Source organism: Periophthalmus magnuspinnatus, chromosome 22 (assembly GCF_009829125.3).
Source record: "Periophthalmus magnuspinnatus isolate fPerMag1 chromosome 22, fPerMag1.2.pri, whole genome shotgun sequence".
Taxonomy (NCBI): Eukaryota; Metazoa; Chordata; class Actinopteri; order Gobiiformes; family Gobiidae; genus Periophthalmus; species Periophthalmus magnuspinnatus.
This window is the reverse complement of record NC_047147.1, coordinates 4,088,041-4,104,449: the sequence shown is the minus strand read 5'-3', so window position 1 is coordinate 4,104,449 and position 16,409 is coordinate 4,088,041. Positions and strand designations below refer to the sequence as shown.

Below are 16,409 nucleotides of genomic sequence, written 5' to 3'. Positions count from 1 at the left end.
CCACTGAGGACACTTGGCTCAGTCTAACACAGAGAAGATTACTCATTTTTGAGATGGATAATTGTACATTTTTGGGGTTCCAGGTATGTTTTTGATGAGGTATCAACATTATAACATGTTTTAAAGCCACAATAATCCATTTTGTTTTTTATATTATATTTATATATATATATATATATATATATATATATATATATATATATATATATATATATATATATATATATATATTTAAATGATTCCAATATACACATTTATACACCATGATATTTTTTACATTTAAATTTTAAATACTACCAGCTTTTTTTCAAACATTTAATTTGCACATAAAGGCACACTTTTTACAGCAAAAAATGTTATGGATATGGGCAGAGCAAGAGTAACATGGAAGACTGACGATTTCAAGAATAACCCTGAGACGACGTCACCAAACAGTTCAATCCCATTTGTGAAAAACTAAACTTTACATGTGGTTTGAAATCAAAATATGAATCTTGTCTTGAGTTTTCCAAATTTAATGCAAATTTATTTAACAGTGAGATAATATTTTTGACTAAGATTATAAATGTACACCTTTATAATATAACTTAAAGGTGCACTATGAAACCTTTTCTGATGGGGGCTCCACCATCTGCTTGCCTGCATGGAGACATTACTTTGCCCAGAATGTTCCATAGTACGACATTACTCTTATTTATCTTTCAGTTGTTAAATTTGTGGTTTTATAGATTAGAAAAGCTTCTTGGTGGAGGTAGCTAAATGTGTAATGCCATACTGTGGAACATTCCAAGCAAAGGAATAACGTCTCCATGGAGACAAGCAGGTGGGTTATCCTCCACCAGAAAAGTTACATAGAGTACTTTCAAAACAAGAAAAACAAAACATCAAAACCAGTAGAATATCTTAACACCATTTTCTTATCTCCTTGGAGATGTCATTGCTTTACCTGGAATGTTCCACTGTGCAGCATTAAAGTTTTCTATGTTGCATTTATTCAATTCCGGGTGTTTTTACTCACTGTAAATGGGGTGTCATCTCCACAGACCTGTAACTGATATCTAGTATCACCATGGAAACAAGCATAAGTTTAACACCATACTTCGGAACAATCCTGGCAAGGCAATATCTCCATGGCCACAGGAGGCTGACCGTCCACCCGAAAAATGACATACTGCGTCTTTAACTCAACTAAGCATTATTCCAAATAAGATTAATATTCAAGTAATTTATCCTGTTTTTTGCAGTGACTACACAATGCATTTAGACTGATGTGCCTTTAAAGTTATTTACAGAGATAAAAAGTTGTAAACACAACAGTGCGTTTAAATGTCCACATTACATAAGACACAATGTTCCACCCATAATAATGACTGACATCTCAAGTCCTACTAAATACTATTTAACTATCTACGTAAATTTTCCCTCATTCGAAACAGATTTTTAACAGTTTGAAATACCGTGAAGTTAACAAGTGCTTTACAACAGTAGTAGTGATGAGAAGAAAGGGTATGGAGTTTGTGCAGCAAAAGTTGTGTTGATAACATGGACAATTATTAACATTTATAAAAAAAACATTCAGATGACCTGCCAAATTTAAACCTGCACTAAACCAGACACGCCAATGTCTAAAGCAGCACTGGTGGATACTGACCAAACCTAAACCGGGACTAAACCAAGACAGAATTAAAACTGGTCTAAAAAGCAGTTCTAATTATTCTGACCACTGCAGACTGGAAACACCCACAAGAGCTGCATTAAACCGGGACTAAACCGGGACTAAACCGGGACTAAACCATCTCTGATACACTGCAGATTGGAAGAACCCACAAGACTAACCCGGGACTAACCCGGGGCTAACCCGGGACTAACCCGGGACTAACCCGGGACTAACCCGGGACTAACCCGGGACTAACCCACAGCTTGACCAGGACTAAAAGAGGACTAAAAGAGGGCTAACCCAGGAAAACCCCATTTCTAAACCCAGATCTAAACCAGGACTTAAATAAGACATCTCATGGTTTTGCTTAATCCATGATATTATGATGCCTATTAATTTACATAAAAATATACCTCGAACCAAAGTATAAACTATTTATCAAAGTTATCAGACCATTTTGGCAGCATCACAATTTAAAACTATCACTTAAAGTGCACATAAATCAACTTTTTTTCTATGCAGTTCCCATGATAACAATAATAAAAAAGGATTAAAATATAAATATATGATTGGCAAATTAATTGTCAAAAATCATTATTGGCACATTCAAATAGCTGTGTAAACAACCCAATCTGCTGTTTAAAGTCAGTCTGTAAGTTGATAAGTTGCATAGTAAAATCATCAGAGGAACCTCCAGAGATGAGAGGCCAAGGCTAAAGTCTTGGCCCAGTTTTGGGAGTCCCAGGATCGGGCAGACTCGTGCAGAAGGGAGGGTGTTTGTGGTTCATTTGTCTGGGAGAGCGATGGGAGGGTTGCTGGGTCCAGACGAGCCATTTGCTGCATGTGGCTGGATCACGATTGGCGTATTTTCACCTGCAAAGAAAGGACAAACTTAAAGTGGGACTAAACTCACAATGACATTTCAAAGAGCTGCTAAACTGGGCAATACCTGGAGAACTAAAGAAGAGCATGGGGGCAAAGGAGGGGTGGGGTCTGGTTGTATAAGGAACAGTGTGATTGGTCTAACAGGTATCCTTCTACCCACTTCAAACTGTGTTTGTAATCAGAAACACCTGGCTATAATAAGGGCCGTCCTGCCTGATGTCACCAACTACAGGAAACAGACATCACTGAAGCCAGCACACACTTAACTTAAACTTAAGATGCAAATTAACCTAGATTGCACTAAAGGTGGCCAAAAAAGGCCATAGCTAAAAGGTACTTTTCCACTGTACTTTTTTTTCACTTGCCTACACTTCTCTGCTCACCACTTGCCACCGGTCTTGCACTCCTGTTCGCTCTCCTGTGCGCTAGAACACCCACGTCATACCACAGGCTCAGAGTCTGGTGCTACTCCCTGCTGGCACACTTGTGCCAGCTCCTTAGCTTTTTGTTAGCTTAGCTTATTTTTGTATGGCCTGGTGAGTCCGGACATCCTGTTTTCGTTCTTTATTTCGTGTAGGGATAGTTGATGGGTTGTTTTTTGTTAGGGTACTGATAATGCTATCCAGCTGTCAATCACTCAGAGCCTTACAGAGGCTGACCAATAAGTGGAGAGGGCGGGAATAGAGTGTTTGAACAGACAGCTGGATTTAAATAGTGCAATAAGACATTTCACCAGAAAAGCTGATTGTTAAAGGCGTCAGATCATGACTCAATCTGTATCACCATATCACCCAGCTCTGTTTGCATCAGTAAAGGAAACAGATGTTTACTTAAAATGGGGCATCATGCAAGCTTTCTGCTGGAGCGTACATCTACTGCTGGTCTCCATGGAGTCTTTATTGCATTGCCTGGAATGTTGTATAGTAGGAGATTTAACTTGTCAATCTCCATGGATACAAGCAGTTGACTCCCCCAAGTGAAGTTGCAGGTTAGAACTGTGGAGAGGCGCCTCCACTCACAAGAATGCAGTACAACTTCCTGTATTGAATAAGCAAGAAAGACAGTTGCTTAATGCCATACTGTGCATTATTTAAGGCAAAAGAAATAGAGATTAAAGAAGCAAGTGGCATCGAACGGCCCTCATGGGCCGACCCAGCATGCCCTACGGGTGGCGCTAACGCGCTACTTGTCTGCTTTATTGTGGCTTTGGGTTGTACTTGTCACTGAACAAAGTCAACAGACATTGGAAGAGCTGATGCACTAAAATTGAATAATATGGGTTTTTAAGGCATCGCCATGGCAACACCGTGCAAAATACAAATTTGGCGCCCTTGGACTTTTTTGACGGGAAAGATCTGAGGAGTCTCTGTGGCACATTTCACATTGTTCAATGAATTACTTTGAAATGTAGGAAATTTGGAAATTTTTCCATTAGGAAAACATGGGCTCTTTTGCACAAGGAAATACCATAAAAAAACATGGGTGTCATTGACTTTTTTCATCGGGATGACATGATTGTGCCAAATTTCACATTATTCTATGAAACTGGATTATGGGGATGTGGTGTATATGCAGACTTCAGCCTCTGCTTTGAAACCATTGGATCCACTATTTCACTCCGCCCTTCGCTTTGCTACAGGTGATGGATTTGAAACTCATCACTGTACGCTCATCACTCATCACTGTACTATGAAAAAGTGTGTTGTCCATCACTGTCTGTTAGAAGAGAACAGCACTGCATTAAGTTTATCTATAAGGGATTACTTCAAAAACTGCCAGAATACCTCACCTGCTTGTTAATTATTGATACCGGAACATTTAACACCAAATCACATGACTGTATAAGGCCACACCAGAACTGAGACGGGACAGAGGCTTTTAGCTGTTTTGCTTCACAAAAATGGAATATGCTCCAAGGAAAAGCAAAACTGGACACGTTGGTGACACAATTGCAATTTAATAATCTGATAACAAACTTTTATACACACACCTGCACTTGTTATTGATGCTTTTTATGGACTTATTTGTTTTGATTGTTTTTTCGGTTTGTGTTGTATTTTAAACAGGGCACCCATGAAAAAGAGAGCCCAAGTGCTCTCATTGGGTCCCCCTGTATAAATAAAGATAAATAAATAAAATAAAAACAAATATTTTTCTCATGAAAGGGACAGTTTGGGATCGTTCCCATCAGGATAAAATGGGCACTTTTGCGCATCACCATGGCAACATGGTTCAAAAAAACAACAGGGTCTCATTCACTTTTTTGATTGGGATTGTGAAATGTGGTAACATTTCAGAAAACAAAATTTTCAGCCCTCCATACAAGTTTATTAATTATTCTGTAGGGGGTAACATTGCAACAATGTACACTCACCTGAAGGATTATTAGGAACACCATACTAATACGGTGTTTGACCCCCTTTCGCCTTCAGAACTGCCTTAATTCTACGTGGCATTGATTCAACAAGGTGCTGATTCATTCTTTAGAAATGTTGGCCCATATTGATAGGAGCATCTTGCAGTTGATGGAGATTTGTGGGATGCACATCCAGGGCACGAAGCTCCCGTTCCACCACATCCCAAAGATGCTCTATCGGGTTGAGATCTGGTGACTATGGGGGCCATTGTAGTACAGTGAACTCATTATCATGTTGAAGAAACCAATTTGAAATGATTGGAGCTTTATGACATGGTGCATTATCCTGCTGGAAGTAGCCATCAGAGGATGGGTACATGGTGGTCATGAAGGGATGGACATGGTCAGAAACAATGTTCAGGTAGCCCGTGGCATTTAAAAATATACCACCACTCGCCATCATTCGCCATGACGTAGGGGTCTCCCATTGTCTCCCATTGTCTCCCATTGACTCCCATTGACTCCCATTGACTCCCATTGACTCCCATTGACTCCCATTGACTCCCATTGACTCCCATTGACTCCCATTGACTCCCATTGACTCCCATTGACTCCCATTGACTCTCATTGACTCTCATTGACTCCCATTGCTTTTACCCATGCCTGTGGCATGGGTGCTCGGATAGGGCTCAATGCCAGGAGTGTGTTTGGAGGACATGAGCGCTTCAATGCTGCCTTTGTCAATGGCCGAGCCCATTGACTCAGTGCTCATGTTAGCATGAACAAATACGCATATCCCATGCCTAAGGCATAGGTTGCTTGGATAATGTAGTCAGTGCAGGGGGACGACGGAGAGAAAAACTAATTTTACCGATAATTTAATCAGATAATTAGAACCCCAAAATACACATTCAGTTGCTTTTCCTCCTCGTTCTCCCTCAAAGCTCTCACTGAGCCCCGGCTCTACCTCTTGCTCCATCCACTCACACGAAGCCCCGAGTCAGAGGCAGGGAGCAGAGGACAAGTGTTTACACATACGAGCTTCTTTTACATTTGGAGGAAAGATATTTTGGTAAAACAGCTTTGCACCATCCCCACAACACGGGAGAGGGGATACAGGCTTCTCACATTAGATCTAATAAGTCATCAAAAATTCTTCAACATGATGATGAGGGAAAACACAAGTCAGCCGAGACTGCAACACTGCACTTAGACTGTATATATATAAATGGACATATCTAACCCGCTAGTCATCACTTTTTAAATAGGAAATGCACTTCCGTCTATGAACACTCTGTGCATTAGCACTGTAGCTTGACATAGAGGCTATTTGGCTGATGGGCTTGGACTAAGGATCTAGTTGCATTTTAGTTCACAATCAAGCAAGAAGATGCCTGGTGCAGCGAGAGGAGTTTGTCTCTTTGAGCTGCTGCTGCTGTGACCATGAGCTCCGTGTGCAAATGAGAAAACATGTCACTCAGACATGTTTCGCTAAATAAGCCAATGCAGATGGACTTTGTACAGGACTGTCCTCGCTCCACAAACTTTGTTTTCACCGTATATATATTCACAATACTAAGTGGGTGCTTTGACCCTGTGTCACTCAGAATCCATCTCATGTTAGAGGAACAGCCGGTGCTGTGGGCCATATTTATTCATTTATATTGAGCTTATGAGCAGCTACAACCCAATAGACCGTTTTGAAGGAACCAGTTGCCTAGTTCTGGTTCTCTCAAAAAGTGCACAGCTGCACTTCCCACTCCATTCATTCTGTATGATGTAAATACTTCACCGGAGAAAGCTTCTGTGTTTATAAAAGTAGGTATTTGTGTCTTGAAGCTAATGCTACCTGAAATTAAAATTAATTAGTGATGTTAACATAGCAGTAGAGTATGAATGATTTTGCACAGAGAAACAAATGACTTGTCATTAGATTTTCATCAAGTTGTTTTGCATTTTATTTTGAGATTAAGTTAGCATTAGCTTTGCGACACAAATACACAAGTTTCCTTTAGTTAAGTGCTTACATTGTTGTAAAGGTCTTAATATGCCTATGTGACCATCCATTTGTAACTCGCTGTCTGTTATGTAAATATTGAGTTATTTTAGCAACTCTACTGAATGAGAGAAAATGACTGGTGCAGGAACAGCGGCTCTGCACTTTTGAGAGAACCGGAACTAGCCAGGCAGCTCTGTGTCCATACTGTTATTCATACTTGTAAATGTCATATTTGTTAAACCTTTATATATATTATATGGTCTGCCAAAACAAATAAATAAAAGTTTTACATGAAAAAAAAAAAAAAATCTGGTTAATTTTAAAATGTATTTTCGGTTATCAGTGACTACATGCTACCAAAAAACAGCCATAAGCACTTGAAGCAAATACATGAGTTACATTATGATCAAGAGTCATTTTTCTTCTACTTTGCATGAAACATCCAGTTCAGTAGCTATTGTTAGAATCTGTTAATTCACCATTTCGCAACAGGATTAGTTGCATAAAAACGAGTTCTACCCTGTGCAATTAGCCCAGTATTAGTGAAGCAGCAGCAATGCTAGCGTTAGCGTTGTTAGCTTTAGCTGAGTACCACTGACCATTACCTTCTGTTCTATCAGAGCTGGGCTGTGCAACAGAGTCTTCCTCTGCTGTGAAACAAAATGACACAAAACTCAATGTACAAATGTTTTGTTTTGTTTTTTTCCCATTCCTTAAATACAGGAAATATAGAGCCACATTTGAAGTAAAGTGATAATGAGGAAACTACAATTGAACATGCAAAAATTTAAATTTAGTATGCGTATAATAAGTATATATAAGGATAGGGCTGCAACTATTATTTTTACAGATGACTAATTACGTTTAGTTGATAAATTCTTACATCCCTATATGACACATACATTCAAAACTAAACAGAAAAGGAGAAGGAACACCAAAAGGTGAAAAAAAAAACATATTTTCCATTACACATTAGATAGTATATGAGGATTAACACAACATTCAATATATTCAACACTGAGATAACTATAAACTATCCTGTTTATAAAATGTACTAAACAGACGCAATGGACTGGTATTAACAATATAGTATTGTTGTTAAAAAAGCACGTTTTTGTAATTTATAATTTAAAACTAATAATCCTTTCTTTTGAATGGAGAAAAGTCCTTAAAATGTTGCTATATTATTATTGATTATTGATTATACTGTGACATTAATAATCTTGATTACTAATTGACTGAATAACCTTAACATCTCTATAAACGGCTACTTCTTGGAAACTTTTTTTGGAATGCAGAGTTGGAAAAAGTTCTGATGTTTTTGTTTTTTATTATTTAAGTCCTGACCTTCTTGTTGGCGCAGCTCGTTCTCCAGGTCTTCGGGGTCGATGTAGCCGAAGTCCTCCTCTTCTTTAGGGGAACATTTACCACAACAGAAACAGCAGCAGCAGAAACAACAGCAGCACGTGAAGATGGTGCAGCAGATCACCAGGCCCTGAGCACAATATAAGAGAACAGAGTAAAATGTAAAACCAACAGGTCCTACACAATTACAGAATAGACAGCAAACATTGAGAGGCAAATGGATTGACCTTACACCGCCCTGCAATCATTTGTCTTTAAACATTACTAAACTATGCTCTTTGTGGTAGCACTTCCAGTTAAGTGGGAATCCCATTCATTGATAAATTGAGGATGACGATGGCAGTGCCCATGTCAACTTCCGGAATAAGGTGGATACATTGAGAGAATATACAGTAAAATCACCAGGCCCTGAACACAACTGCACAATATGTGGTAATCCTGTGTAGATCAAATATGTCAATCAGACACAATACTATTATAATAGCAATGAATATACTACATTAGATCATTATGCAGCTGCACACAATGTAATAAATATTTTTTCATAAACAGGGACACTAGCTTTTGTCCCCATCTGGGAGAGTGAATTGGTTGCATTCATGTGACATCACAATATTGTAAAATCTTTATAGTTTAAATTGAGCCAGATGACAGATAAGAATTTTATGGTGGAATTTGCTTTTTAACTGTCGGATAGCAGATGTGTTGACCTGGTTTATGATTAATATCTCTGTAAAAACTGGCAAAATGTTCAACAGATTCTCTAATAACACAAATTAGTTAAGGTGCAATGATGTTTTCACACTCACACTTCACACAGAAAGTGGTTTTGTTTTTACACAGACCTTGAACCAGCATTTGGACATGAGGAAGTAGTATTTGACACTCTCTTCTCCAAACTGCTCGGCCACGTAAAGCCCCATGGAGCCGTACTCATCATAGATACGCCGTTTATTCTCATCACTCAGGATTGAATTTGCATTGTTAATTTCCTTAAACTTCTCGGCCGCTTCGGGGTTGTCCGGGTTCTTGTCTGGGTGATGCCTCAAAGCTAACTTCCTGTAGAAAAAAATATACCAATCAAAAGTTTGGACATACCTTCTGATTAATTTTTATCTTTGTTTACTACTTTCTACATTTTATGCATACGGGAGACACCAGACATATGATACAAGATATATGAAATTATGTAGCAATGAAATTTTTTTATTTTTATTTTTTTAAATATATCTTGTATTCAAATCCTTTGACCTTCTCTCAGTGAGCTGTAGTCAATGACAAAGTCTCCTTATCCATTAATTTGCCTCCAGTAGGTTAGACTGTAACGTACTACTCACTGGCCTCTCCAAATGAGCGTTAAGACAGCTGCAGTACATCCAGAACACTGCTACTAGGGTCCTGACTAGAACCAGGAAGTACAAGAACATAGGTTCTGTGCTCAGGTCTCTGGCTCCTGTGGCTCAGAGAATAGACTTTAAAGCAGCTCTGAACAAGTTTCTCCATGGACCAGCACCAAAGAACATCTCCCACATGAGCCACATGAACCATCTCACACTCTGAGGACTTCAGGGACCAGCCTCCTGCTGGTGCACAGAGTCAGGACTAAACATGGGGAATCAGTATTTCAGTTTTCTGCAGCTAAAACCTGGAACAATCTTCCTGAAGATGTGAAACAGGCCTCTACTTTGACAATGTTTAAATCCAGGCTCAAAACAGTTCAGTTTATCTGTGCATGTGACTGAAAGGGTTTTATTCTGCACTTTTCTCCTTTGTTGTTACTTTTATGATGATTATTTGTGATTATTTATGTTTTGATTTGTTGCATTGTGATTTTAATGTCTTTTTTATTCCATAAAGCACTTTAAATTACCTTGTGTACGAATTGTGCTGTACAAATAAACTTGCCTTGCCTTCCCTTGCCTAGTGTAAACAACTAGGGTGCGTTAGTTTCAGGGTAGTTAGCTCCTCCCTCGGATGGATATTTAAGCCAGCCTATCAGAACTGAAGAAACAGCTTGAATGAGTGAAAAAAAAAAGGACTCACTCTTAAAGACTTGAAACAGTTTATAAATAGAAAGAAATATTAATTATTCAACTATTACAACTATGACTTAAACTACAGGCTGCTTAGAATGTTGAGATTTCACGTGAAGGAAACCCATTAAAATAAACTTGAGGTCTCTAAACATTGATTAACCAATATGAGGTATAGAGGAGGGACAGTGAATATATGGGTAGAAGGATGTTGAGGTTAGCGCGACCATGAAACAGGGAGCCTAGAATTAGACCAAAGAGCAGACCAAGCTGAATAGAGGGTAAGATGGAGCTGAGGATGCAGAGGAGAGACCTGTAAGCTTTCTTAATTTCGTCTTGAGTAGCTCCTTTCTCCAGCCCCAAGACTTTGTAGAGACTGTCCCCAGCGGTCGACATCTTTCTCTGTGGTCTGTTCGGGTCCTCCATGATTTAAAAAAATAAACACTCTTGTACATATACTCCTGCAAGAAAAAGTGAAAACAACAGACTACATTAGTAAGAAAGAGGTTGTGGGTTAGAATCCTTATCTCTCTGAGTGGAGTGCGCATGTCCTCCCTCTGTTACTGTGGCAGTCTCCTCCTCTCAGTAAGGAGGTTGTGGGTTTGATTCCTGGTCTCTCTGAGTGCAGTGTGCATTATTCTGATGGGAGGTGTTATGTACTTTGAAACACTCACAAGAGGATTAACTGTGGTAACAATTAAACAATGAAGTTATGCAAATATTAGGTAGGGATTAGGAGAAGTGTTTAGTCTATGCACTAGGCAACTTTTCTGGTGCTGAGTTTGGCACTTATTTCTCTGTCTCCAAGGTGATGCTATTTCTTAGTTTGGAATGTCCCATAGTATGGTATTAAACTGATCAATTTTGGATTTATTTGATTTTAGGCACTGGAAAGACTTTCCCCCATTACTCAATTCATCTAGTTTTAGAATTGATTAGTATCTGATCGATACTTTTGACAACCTTAATAGAGATAATAATGTCATATTGTGGAACATTCCAAACAATAGTACCTCCACGGCAAGAGCCAATAATAACCATATTTTAAAAGAAAGTATTATCTGATAACTTGGTGGTAATAAAGAAAGCAAATGAAAAACAGATTTCAATGTATTATTTGTTGTAAATTCATGCTGGGATAATATGTAATAATGATCTCCTGTAATGTAATATAAAGCATTAAAATCATAAAATTTAAAGTAATACCAGTAATTATAGCTGTTGTCATTTCTTTAAACTTAAGGTCAACTTGTGACAAACTGCTAAGTGACAGAGCTAACTTTAGCCCAACATGAGGCAGCTAGCTACAAACTTTTTCAGAATAAACAAACGACTTTTACGTACTTGCTGATTAATTGTCCGGTTCGAGGTTAAATTATGCAGTCCAAAAAGTGTCCACGGTTTGTCTTAAAGTTGAATCCATTTGTTAAACAGAGATACATTGGATTTTGAACTTCATTTCTGGTGTCAAAAGTTTACAGCCGAGAAGCAGGAAGTAACGTGATGACGTCTCCTGTTTGTGGGGCGTGCGTACGGGCGCGGGAAATCTCCTCCTTATGAAAGTTTTATTTTTTATTTATTTATTTTATGCTTTTATATGGCCAGAATGTTAAATCATATTGATTTGCCAATATGTTTTTGTTTATACTTAATTACATGAAGTTGAGAGTGCAGACAGATGTTTTATTGGTGGGTCTCAGATGACATCACAACATTCTATAGACCAATAAACTCTAATACAGACAGGAGGTAGCTATAATGAATATAGATAAAATAGCAATTTGGGTTATTATATGGCGAGTTTTTGGGTCTTATCACCAATCAGGGTCAACATTTGTGAATTTACGTTTGAGAAATTTTATGGAAAAGTGTCATGTAATTAATAGGGAAATCTGGCTCTTGCTCACATTTGAGAGTATGAAATCATCACATTAGAATCTGTAAACCACCTATTACTTCTGCAAACCTTTCAGTATTTCAGGTATTTCATGTTTTGTAGCTTGAATTAATTAATATTCAGCCGAGTAATTCACCTCCAGTGTTTCCCATAGATTTTGTTAAAACTGTGGTGGCACAAATAATTTGTATTTGAACAATTTAATCTCATTCAATTTGTGGAGTATACATGTCATGTACTGACTATATTTAATCTTTAGGCAGTAATTTTTGACCAGTGTCATCTCTTTTATCACTGTATGATAATACAGTGAGTACAAAGTCTAATTTTGTTATGCCAATATATAATCCAATTTATTTTAGACTATGAGGACCACCATAGTCTCCTGTATTAACATGAAACACACTTCTGGCCTGGGGCCTGAAGTCATACTGAACTTTCAGGCCTTTTCTACTTCCAAACACCTTTGCATTGGTATTTCAGTTTTTGTAACTTGAGTTATTAAATTTGCAGCCAAGTAATTCTCCTCTGTTTTAGATCAGACTTTATACAAAAGTTGATTAACTAAGTCGTTTAAATTACAATCCACATATTCTGAACTAAAAGCAATCAGAGGATTTGATGCAGTGTTGTGTGTTTGTAGAGCAACTGTGCAGTGGGACAGTTGGATCTCGTGTTATACTCAGTCATGATTTTAAATGTAACAAATTACAATTGCTTGGCTAGAATTATACTGTCGAGGAAAACAACTATGATGGGAGGCTACCACGGTTTAGACTTAGCGTCTCTTGTTTGGTGCACAGGCTGCACAGTCCAATCGGACTGTGACAAGCATCCCTCTGGGGTGTGTCTGGGTAACAGTGGTTTCTGCTTGTCGTTTTAACTGTAGTTGCAGCTCTTCTAGTTCTTTTTCACTGAGGACATCATGTCCTTGATCCATCGTAACAATGGTACTTGCTGTAAGTGCTTCCTCTTCAGCTTTCTTCATCTTCCCTCTTGAGAACCTCGTTTTGTCTTTAGTCTCCCATTTTGATCTCGCAGTTTGATGAGTTTTTTTGTAGAATGACCTCATTTCTCTCAAACGTGCATTAGTTGTCAGAGAACTGAGTTCACCTGTGTCTATCCATCCTGCAATTTGCCATGTTTTCCAAAAACAATAAAGTTGTTTCAATGATGGTTTTGCCGAATTCTGCTGCAGTATCTTTAATCTTCTGCTCAAGAGTTGGATTTCGTGTGTCGGCCATGATCGTGGTGTCTGCTGTAGTATATCAGCGGTCTACTCCAGCTACTGACTCATCTGTGAGGTCTCAAATAAATGAAATGACTTATTTATTGCATATGCTGTCTTGCACTGATGAGAATGTTACCAGACACAGGAAAACAGGCATTTTAAATTGAATTGAATTCAGTTTGTATTTACTCTGGTTACTCAGTCTTAATTGCAATTCTTAGCTGTCTTTTTTTCCAGATTATCTCGGAATTTGGTTAAACAATTGAAATTAAAGCTTTAAACAATTCCACCTTTAATATGACTCTGTCATGATCCGCACTGTCCGCTCCTGGTTTTCCTCCTGTCCTGCTCCTTCCCTCCCTCACCTGCCAGATCTGGGCTGGGCTCCTGGCTCCTCCTGCGCGCACCTGCAGCCCATCAGCGCAATCACCACCACCTGCTGTGCATAAGAGGAGCTGGAAGAAGAGACTCAGTGTGAGATCATTGTCTTCCTGTCGTGCCTGCGTTCCTGTCGTGCCTGCCGGTTCCTGTCGTGCCTGCCGGTTCCTGTCGTGCCTGCCGGTTCCTGTCGTGCCTGCCGGTTCCTGTCGTGCCTGCCGGTTCCTGTCGTGCCTGCCGGTTCCTGTCGTGCCTGCCGGTTCCTGTCGTGCCTGCCGGTTCCTGTCGTGCCTGCCGGTTCCTGTTGTTTCCTGTGTTCCTGCTCACCTGCTCACCTCCGGATCACCTTCTGTTTGTACTTTGTCCCTTGTCTACAATAAATACTGTAATTCTGCCCCGAGTCTGCATCCCTTGGTCCGCTACACACACACACACGTTACGACAGAATGATCTCGCCAACTTTGGACCAAGCAGACTCGGGGTTCATCGGACAATACAACCTGCCTACCCTGCTCACCTGTCTGTCTCCTGTGCACGGGCCTGTTCCCCACTTGCTGTCCTGTCCCGACTGGTCCACCCCCTACGTGTCACCTGAACCTTGCCTGGACCGTTGTAGCTCCGCTGGACACCGTTTCCCGTCCAGGGACCTCCTCGTGTCATCTGCCCCTCATCAGGACAGTCGTAGCTCCGCTGGACATCATTCTCTGTCCAGGGACAGCATACCTTGTACAAATATTACTTTAAATTTATCCCACAGCCTATTTTTTTACCTTACCTTACCTTCTCCCACTCACAGAAATGCAGTTAAAGGAATTGTATGTGAGATTACATTATGTTACATTTATTTATGTTAAAATTTGGTGTTCTGGTCCCAGTTCATGTTACAGTTCTATGCCAATGGTCTAGCAGAAATCACATCGGGGCCACCAAATTGTTGAGGAAAACAGCCTTTTCCTCCCGTGTTTGTTAGTTTTTGCTTAGATAAAGAATACACTTAAAACAGAAAAAGTCCAGAGAATTTACTTAATCAAATACTTGTACAAGGAGTCTGTGTTGACATTCCCACGCAAAGACTGGATGTGTATGCCTATTCAATAGTGTTATACATAAACTATAGTGGGAGGCTACCATGGTTTAGACTTGGCGCCTTAGCGACTGCGACGGGCAACCTTCTGGAGTGTGTCTGGCATTACTATCACCAGGTGAGGTATGTCACGTATTAGTTTTACAAAAGGTGCTACAACCACAACTTAATCTGGGTTGTCAGTGCCATAACCGCCTTAATGATGACACAAACACACGTTTTTCTTCATTTTATATAACAGACAGGTCATGCATCACTTAAAAGCTCAGAATCTCTAGAATTCTTTCATTGAGCTGCAGAGGCTGCATTAGCACTGATGACTGGCTGCAGGTGCTGGGGATTTGGTAGTGATGATTCAGATCAGAGAGAGTCCTTTTAGGTTTAAACCAACTAAATTCTGTTATAGGATCTGGCAACCAAAGTGAGAAGCTCATTCTACTTTATTATTGGACAGTTGTCTTGAGAACTAAAACACCAAATGACATACATCAACAACTTCTGTAGCTTCAAACTAAAATATCACAAAAATATCACCCCAACATATCCAATTCAATTCATTTATTTTTATAACGCCCAAAATCACAACAACAGTTGTCTCGAAGGGCGTTCATGTTTTGGTATCGTAACGTTTTGCCATCACTGCCAACCATTAATTAGCCTTGTGTAGATTAGTTTAACAGTGATTTACGACCAGTTTTAAATGACACAGTTGTAATATCAGTTCAGTGTGACCAGTGGATGCAAGTGTATGTAAGTTTTATTTAGAATTACACAAAACTAAATCCATATATAGAAAATGATGAAGGAAGAGAGTGCATGATGTTATAGTTTTGCCAGCTGACTTTTAAAGATGCCCAGTTAATGTCTGGTTCAGAACTACTTCAACAGGGAAATTCTCTAAGGGAGAGCCCAGCCAGGAAACTCATTTTGCCTGCTTGTATCCATGATCTTATCCTTTTGGTCATGACACAAACGTCACGACCATAGGTGAGGGTAGGAACGTAAATCAAGAGCTTTGGCTTTCGGCTCAGCTCCTTGATTGAGATCGGGGCTTTGTGATGGCCACTCCAAAACATTGACTTTGTTATCCTTAAGCCACTTTGTAATGCCTCCAAAAATTCAGGTCTTTGACCCTGTGTGCATTTGCAAACTGTAATCTGGCATTTTTATGTTTATTGTGGAGTAATGTCTTTTTCCTGTAGAGTGACCTTTCAGCTCATGTCGGTACAGTCCTTGTTTCACTGTGGATAATGACACACTCTTACCAGCTTCAGCAGCATCTTTACAAAGTCTTTTGCTTTTGTTCTTGGGTTGATCTGCCCATTTCAGACCAAAGTATGTTCATCTCTGGGACACAGAACCTGTCTCCTTCCTGAGCTGTTTGATGGGGCTGGACATTCCCATAGTGTTTATACTTGTGTATAATTGTTTGAACAGATGACCATGGCACCTTCAGGAATCTGAAAATTGCACCAAGGATGAACCAGACTTGTGCAAGTCCACAATTCCTGATATCTTGGCTGA

The 16,409-nt window shown here is 39.4% G+C and overlaps 1 protein-coding gene across 3 annotated transcripts; it reads right to left on the bottom strand.

The window, feature by feature from the left end:
• Positions 1 to 308: 308 nt before the first annotated feature.
• On the bottom strand, positions 309 to 11,796 carry dnajc5gb (DnaJ (Hsp40) homolog, subfamily C, member 5 gamma b). 3 transcript variants are annotated; one of them, XM_055231199.1, is made up of 6 exons: positions 11,640 to 11,790; positions 10,609 to 10,756; positions 9,108 to 9,321; positions 8,245 to 8,392; positions 7,503 to 7,547; positions 309 to 2,530 (listed from the first exon to the last, which is right to left on the bottom strand). In XM_055231199.1, exons 2-6 carry the CDS (start codon positions 10,719 to 10,721, stop codon positions 2,442 to 2,444), a joined length of 609 nt encoding a protein of 202 aa, XP_055087174.1. In that variant the 5' UTR covers positions 10,722 to 10,756; positions 11,640 to 11,790; the 3' UTR covers positions 309 to 2,441. The 3 variants fall into 3 exon arrangements, with proteins under 3 accessions (XP_055087174.1, XP_033844720.1, XP_055087175.1); XM_055231200.1 differs by having other exon boundaries at positions 2,160 to 2,530; positions 7,503 to 7,544; XM_033988829.2 differs by lacking the exon at positions 7,503 to 7,547 and having other exon boundaries at positions 11,640 to 11,796.
• Between the last annotated feature and the right edge of the window lie 4,613 nt (positions 11,797 to 16,409).